This window comes from Micropterus salmoides, unplaced genomic scaffold, assembly GCF_014851395.1.
Source record: "Micropterus salmoides isolate LMB-PRFRI ecotype aquatic unplaced genomic scaffold, ASM1485139v1 Ms_hic_scaffold_5, whole genome shotgun sequence".
Taxonomy (NCBI): domain Eukaryota; kingdom Metazoa; phylum Chordata; class Actinopteri; order Centrarchiformes; family Centrarchidae; genus Micropterus; species Micropterus salmoides.
In genome coordinates this window covers 36,665,874-36,673,705 of record NW_024044237.1, presented here as the reverse complement: position 1 = coordinate 36,673,705, position 7,832 = coordinate 36,665,874, and the positions used below count along the sequence as shown (strand labels likewise).

At 42.8% G+C, this 7,832-nt stretch overlaps 1 protein-coding gene across 2 annotated transcripts in view; it reads right to left on the bottom strand.

The window, feature by feature from the left end:
* LOC119888974 (diacylglycerol kinase theta) overlaps positions 1-5,774 on the bottom strand; it is a 49,644-nt gene extending 43,870 nt beyond the window's left edge. Inside the window, exons 1-2 of one of the 2 annotated variants that reach the window (XM_038699795.1) lie at positions 5,399-5,774; positions 4,657-5,307 (exon numbers count right to left, since the gene is read on the bottom strand). In XM_038699795.1, the coding sequence (XP_038555723.1) occupies positions 4,657-4,882 (226 nt within the window). In that variant the 5' untranslated portion in view covers positions 4,883-5,307; positions 5,399-5,774. Of the gene's footprint in view, positions 1-4,656 lie in introns of both variants that reach the window. The other variant, XM_038699796.1, reaches the window with a different exon arrangement.
* Positions 5,775-7,832: the final 2,058 nt, after the last annotated feature.

Here is a 7,832-nt window from a genome sequence, read left to right as displayed (position 1 = left end):
AAATACTTTGGCAACACCGCAAACTTCGCTAAACATCTGAGATGGAGTCAAAATAATATGATGATGTTACGAAGCGGCAGTTCTGAGCAGGAGACTTTTACTATAATTAAAGAATATGACAGTAGTTTGATGTCTTGTCATTATGCAGCTGTTATTTTGAATTGGTAAGGCCACAGGCTGCTCCTTATTTCTCTCAGACACACAGAAACCGGAGAGGGAGGTCACATTAAACTAGAAATAAAACGTGTAGAAAGTATCGGCAGTACCGGCCTGGGTGTCACTTGGTATTGGATCGGAAAGGAATTAAGTGGTATCGCACATCACTATTGGAAATTAACACCCACCAAGCGCCAAATGCGGGTAGATTTTCTGTTCGGCGGCTAAATGTTGAAAGGCTAACCGCCACATTGGCGGGTAAACGTATTCGGTGCGATATCACGATATAATTTCTTTTTGACGGTAGCCAACAGCCGATCAGCGTTGTTTTTTCATTGGAGTCGGGAGACGTCAAGTCGTGCTTGGAGCATCTTGAGTGTTTTTAGCATTTAGCCGTAACGTGTATACGTGTCGACTCTCCCGTTATTTTACCGTTCCCTCACGGTGTCCTCCCGTTAAAATATTTCCCCCGTAAATCTCCCGTTTATTTATACCCGCTGTTTGCTACGTTCCCCTCCGGTAAAGCAGCGTGTAGGCAAGGCAAGTTTATTTGTAGAGCACATTTCAACAACAAGGTAATTCAAAGTGCTTTACATAAAAAATAAAAGCAACAGGGAATTATAAAAAAAGTTTAAAAGCAACATTTAATACACATTAAAATATAATAAAAGTTACAGTGCAGTGTTACAATCAGGGTTAAAAGAGAAATGAATGGAAAAGGAAAATAGAATGGAAACAAGAAGTCAGTGTTCTTTAGGGTTAGGCACAAAAGCTACTTGGTTAGGTTTAGAAAAAGATCAAAATAAATAGGTTGCTTATGTGACTTCAATTACTGAAGTGAAGTAACGTCACTTACGCAAAATGTAAATGCTCCGTATTTGAATAGCTTTTCTTTGCGGCCACTTTTACAGTGTATCGCATTCAACAGAAACTCACACAGCGGTGGAGCAGCCGCCAGGGGCCATTCAGGGTTCAGTCTCTTGCCCAAGGACACGATGTGCAGCCTGGAGAGCTGATTATTTCTCTTATCAGTGCAAGAAACCTTACATACACTTCTGCATTATTCTAGCTCACAGTTTCAAGTTTTTTTCCCAAGTTCAATCAACACTTCCATATCCGACCAAACTCTCAAACTGTCAATAAAATTAATTAATGCAAGTTTAACTTTAAAAATCTCAGTGTTGAGTTCAAAATCCAAAACTTGTCAGAGAAGAAGCGGGGAATGGGGCTGTGCTGATTTACAGCGTTTATTCAGTTTTTTGGATGGTATGTTTGATTGTGTTGGACTCTTCACTTGCATGATTTGTGGGCTGGTTTGTGGGCAGTGTCTCAGACTTGGCCTTGCCTCACTCCCTGGTGCCCAAATTAGTGCTAATCTGAGCACATCTGCAGCTGAGCTGGACGGACAATTCAGGTGTCATATCAAAGGAGAAGCTGCAGCGAAGGGACCGATCGGCGGGTCCCGGAGGAGGGATTTATCTTGCTGTTGCAGGTGTACAAATGTTTGGTGATTAAGAGAAACAGGAGGACGTTTGATTAGCCTTGAGACGCACAAAGCCCTTTGTTTTAGCCATGTCGTGGCTGCTTTATGTTACACTTACTCTTACTCTTATCTGTAGTTTTTAAAGGAAATAAATATATTTTCCCCTAATTGTAAGAATAAACATTGTTTGGTTGTGTTCACTTCATTTTAAACACCACTGGTTTTTAACTGCTCCCGTCCCACTGAAATAACCTAGCCATTAATATTTTAGTCTTCAATCTTGGTTAACCTAAAGAGGTCCTAGTAGAGCTTTACCCAAGTTACCCAACACGGCCTTAAACCCAAAAGACTGAACAGGTCGATTGTCCAGTGTCCCAAAACGATATATAACACTGCGCGTTTCGATTCTTGAAACAAATAACTGACTATTCGGATTACAAATCTCAAAATTACTCAGTGCCTCGCTTTAATTTTAGCATGAGTTTGTTTTAGGAACGTGTAAATTAAGAATAACGACACTAAAATGAATACTGCTTTCAATTTTCTGCTGCAGCAACAGAAGGCCTGGTCATGGCTAAAACAGGTATATATAGTAAGAAATAAGTCATCTGAGCAGCTGATCTGCTGTTAACTGCCGGGACAAACCAACACAACGTAACTCCATGTGTTACATCTGCCGAATTTACAAGAGGGGACAAACAACAAATTTGTCATAGACAGCGTTTCACAAAGTCGAAAAGTTTCCCCCTAACACAACAACTCACAAAAGTATTTATAAGGGAGTCTGGGGTGAATTAACCGCCACCTCAAATATTTGGAGGACAGACAAATCAATGAGGATAACAGGAAAAAATACCAAATATTAACACGAAGGCAAGATCAGATCGTTAAAAATCGGACACATACGACCGTTTCCCAAAACAACGAGCGTTGGCGAGTACCAATCCAGACGTCTTCTATCACTCGAGGTCGCGGCCTGACGAAAAACCTAAACATGGTTCGTAATAAGCTGCTGCGGCATCGACCTGTACGGCCGTTTCTCTGCTGAGGACGGGCTGGGAAGATTAATCTAGTCTATCAAGCGCATTAATGTCTTAACTGGAAGACAGGAAACTGAAGTCAATTAAAAGATAAAAATCTCAAACATTCTCCTGTTGCAGCTTCTCAGTTACATCTTTCACAAAACTCCTTTTTCCCTTGAAGCCTTTAGACTTTTTTATCCAAGACTTGTGTAAATTGTTTTGTCCTCTTATTTTAAACTTGCACTGATTGAATTATGCACCTAATTTTTAAGATGTCCTTGAGTGTCCTGAAAAGCTTCCCCCAAATACAAGGTTTTGTTATTATTCTTCTCCAGCGTGACGATTTGCTGCTTTTCTCTGTTTCTTTCTGCTGAATCTTTTAGGGGGTTTTTGGACTGTTGGTCAGGTAAAACAACACATTTATCTCCTTTGGACTCTCTTTGGAGATTGACGTTGAGAATTTCTACATATGTTTACATCTTCTAGCTCTATAGAAATCTGATTACTGAAGTAATTTAAACATTTAAACTAAAGCAAGTGTGAGCTGCAGTTTCCAACAACCTTCAAAGTGCAAAAACAAGGCTGTGAACCACAAACCCCCTCCTCAGGCTGCACGGTCGACCACCAGCGTTGTGAGCGCTCGTGCTTCAGGGTTATTGTGAGTGACGTCTCAGACAGCAGTTTATTACTGACGGAAACGACGCACAAAGAATAAACCTGGATTCTCCTTCAGCATCTCGGCCGAGTGTGTTCGGTGAACCTTAGGAAACAAAAACGTCCTAACAATAAAGAGATGTGGGTTTTTTTTATTTGTTATTATGATGGGAAAAATCCACCGGCAGGACGAGCACTCTGATGACATCACAGGTCTGTGTGTTAATCCAACTCGACAGCTTTAAAGAAGAAAACGTTATGTAATCCAGCCGAGCGTCTGCAGCTCTGCCGGTGATGTTCTGCTGCAGCTTTTAATGCATCTGCTGCTGTTTGTGACGAAGAGGAGGATGAGGAGGAGGAGGATGGTCATGTCACGCAAACACACCTCCTGTTGCCATGTCAACCGGAGGAAGTAAATCACGACTTAACTGCAGCTCCGGCGCTTTACACGTCCTCACACTCAGCAGAGGCTGGACCACCAGCGTGTTACTGGGCAGAGTGGAGTGAGAGTGCGTTGTCTCGGTTCAGCTCTTCAGTTCGCCTGTTGAATTGATAATTGAGTCGTGGCTCAGTGAGAAGGAAAAGCACGGGAAAGGAAAAGGGGGATAAGGAAAGGAAAGGAAAGGAAACAGGAAAAGGAAACTAGAGGAACAAGAAAGGGAAACAGAAGATGAGAAAATGAAACATAAAAAAGGAAGAGGAAAGAGAAAAGGAAAAGGATGGAAAGGAAAAGGAAACAGAAGATAAGGACATTAAAGGAAAGGAACAGGAAGAGAAAATGATAGAGAGGAAAGGAAATGAAAGAGGAGATGAGGAAAGGAAGAGGGGAAGAGAAAAGGAAAAGGATGGAAAGATAATGTACCAAAAGTCAAGGAAAAGGAAACTAGAGAAAGGAAGAGGAAAGATAAAGGGATGAAAAGGAAAGGAAAAGGAAAGGACACATAAAGGAAATTAAAGGAAAGGAAACAGAAGCTAGGGAAAGGAAACACGATAAGGAAAGGAAACAGAAGCTAGGGAAAGGAAACACGATAAGGAAAGGAAACAGAAGATAAGGAAAGGAGAGGAGAGGCTCTGTTTCCTGGCTGGAGATGATTCCTCTCTCTGACTCTGAATACAAACACAGAACAAATTCTTTGCTTTGCAGAAGTTTCAGCTGAACCAGTCCTGGTAAATAACACCTGGTCACCTGCAGCTGCAGGGCAGAGCGAGGCTGGCTGGTGGTCCAGGTCCCACAGGACTTGGCCTACACCAGGATATGCTTATAGAGCAGGAGTTGCAGTTTTTGCCGTGTATAGGCTACATGATACACCGAGTATTACCTTCAGGTGCATGCGGTCTTACCTTCACACAGGAAGCCGATGAGCCCCCAGATGAAGTCGCTGCAGCTGTGGCAGAAGGTGGGTTTGGTCAGGGTGACTTTCTTGAGGCAGTGTCCCGGTGCGGAGCTCTGGTACCTGGGCCGGAGACCGGGAGAATTCTGCGCCCTCTTCTTCACGGTCAGAGGGCTCCCTGTCCGGCAGTCCGCGGCGTCAGGGTCCGCCGGTCTGGCTCGGCCGGAGTCGGCCATGCCCTCCTCCTAAAGCTCACTCAAACACACCGACAGGAGGGCGACAACACAGGCGACGACCGGGTTCACCTCCGATGCAGGAAAGCCTGGATCTCTAGAAAGTATTCCACCCCCAGTGGCGACACATCCCACCGGGCCGGACGCAGCGGCGCAGCCCGGCGACAGTGCGCTGTGCTCGGCGTGTGTCCCGGAGCTTTCCCCGCTTCAAAAGCTAATTACCAAGGTCCAAATATACAGAGCAAGCAACCGGGTCACGGCTTTGTGATCCAAACAAGATTAGTTTTCTGGTGAATGTGACGTTGCTCACTCCTGGTGGAGAGTCATCCCACCGGCTCGAGCCAGCGGTGCCGCCCGGCGGAGAGGGCGCTGCGGCCGGCGTGCCTCCCTGAGCTCTCCGCCTCACACTCCAGATAAATACCCGACTCCTGAAATATTAATCGTGAATCCACATTACTAAAAATCCCGGGCAACCGGTACAGCTCGATTATAAACGCCGTCTCGACGTCGTCTACTCACGGTGGAGAGCTCCGTCCACCACGACGAGACCCGAGTCCCTCCGCCCGGAGACAGCGGTGCCACCCAGCGGCGCTGCACGGAGGGGAGGGCGCCGCGCTCCGTGCGACTCCCCGAGCTGCCCGGAGCTGGATGAACAGGATCAAAGAGGAAATATCGACCCGGGAGAGCCACAAAGCTGGATGCCGAGTGTGTCCGCGGCGGTTTGGAGTCTGTGAAATAAATAGATGGTTGTTATTGTTGGTCAGCCGTGAAGCCGCTCCAACAGACCCGGGAGACAGGCACGAGGAACCGGTTGGCAAAATGTCCGAAACCCGCCGCAGGGTCGAAGAGAGACGTTATTCAACAAGTGTGAAAGCAGCCGGGGGGGGGGGGGGAGCTTTCATTTGGGGTTTCTTCTTCCTTCTCCGAGGCCGATTCTTCTTCCGCGTCAGAGTCTCCAACACTGATTTACTCCTCCTCCCTGAGCTTCATCCCCTTCCCTCGCCTCCTTCCCTTCCCTCCTTCCTTCCCACTCACCAGGTTCTTCTGAATCTCATCAGACTTTAATTGAATGAACCCATTATTTCCTCATGTTGTTCCTCTTTCTGTTTCCTTCCTTCCTCTTTTTCTTTACTCACCTCCTTCCTCTGTTGTTGTTTCTGACGTGCTGTTTTAATAAAATCTCTTTCTGTATTTGGACCCAGACAGCTGCAGTTTAAATCTTCCCCACAGCTTGGTTTTATCAGAGAAAACTTAACATTGGAGACGTCTTTTTCTTGATATATCTGATGTTTCTGACCTTCCTGCACCTCAGCATTGTGTCACAGTGGTGCAACAAGTGAAGGAAGACACAGCTCAGAAACTCACAATATTCATGATATGAAAGGACACATGGGGCGTTTTAACAAGATCAAGATGTGTTTAAGCAAATGTCTGCCAACTTTTTCAGATTCCTTTACTATCATTGCACAGAGTGCAATCCTGACGGTGCATTATATCCACAATAATAAAACCAACATGACAACAAAATTTAAAATATGAAAAGTTAAATGTATGCAAGAATATGGGAATGTAAAATAAATTATATAAATATAAATTGTGCAAATGACTAAATCTGTAAATCCAGTAGGCCTACATATAAAACAGCACAGTACACCATCTTCCATCATATGTACAAACAGCAACATGTGAAAAACCTCTTCCCTCCTGAGGCCATTAGTTTCATTTAAACTTCATGCGTTCTCCACATCTTCAACCATATTTAAGTGTTTTCCTCCTCAGTTTTGCTTCTCAGCGCGTGTCTTGCACTAATTTCACACAAAACAACAAAAGTTCAGGATAATCAGCTTGTAATATACAAAAATCATTGAACGTGAACTCATTGACATTCAGCTTCAAACCACGGGGGTTTGCTGTCAGTAAATTGCTGCTGGACACAAAACAAATGTTACCGTCATCAATACCACCCTTATTTTAGTAATTCATGAAAATTATGATTAAAATATTATAATGAATTTGTGTCATGTAGCAACCCTATTTTAATTGCTAATGTGATTCATTTATTTTACATAAATAAGTTTTATAATAAAGTTTCTGGGGGATTTTAGTGAAAATTATAATTTATTCCACGTCCATGTGCTCGTGCTGATTTTCCCATATTGGGAAAAAATATGATTAAAATATTATGATAAATTGGTATCATGTAACAAACCTATTTTGATTGCTACTGTGTGTTTAATATATTTTAAATAAATATTTTAATAGAAAATTATTTAAGTTTTTGGGGTATTTTAGTGGTTCTTCTATTTTATACAAATATATTATGGAAATTTTTTAATAGCTTCAATGTCACATGACCCGGGATCTTCAAACCAAAGCTGTAGTAGTACTCCGGACAAATGAGACACGCCTCCTTTAATTATGTTTGAGTGCTTCTTCTATTTTATATTAAAACGTGATTTATTTTCAATAGCTTCCATCTCACGCGACCCCAGGAAGTCCAAACTAATACCACAGTGTATTACTACACTGGACAAATAGTACATACTTCAAGTACAACTGCAGTTGTACTTCACAGGAGTAGTTTTAAGTAGTTTCTTTCATTTCAAAGAAAATCAGTTCCACTTCTAGTTTTTTTCTAGAAAGGAGAAAGTGGTGAAAAGTAAAGTAATTGAATACAATTTGAGGTACTTTACTCATCTTTTATCAATACTGTACTTTTCACTTCACTGTTAACAGCGGAAGTTATTTTGATTTAATGTATTAAATATGATGCACCTTGTGAAAATGAAAAATGTTTGCCCTTGAAGGCTTGAACACATTTTGCTTAGTGAGTTTCTCTTTGATACTCCAAGTACATTTTACCTTTACTTGTAAGAGAAGTATTTCTACACTGTGGTATTGTTGTAGGCCTACTTAAAGGGAGTACTTCCTCCACCTCTGGAAGAGTTCGTTG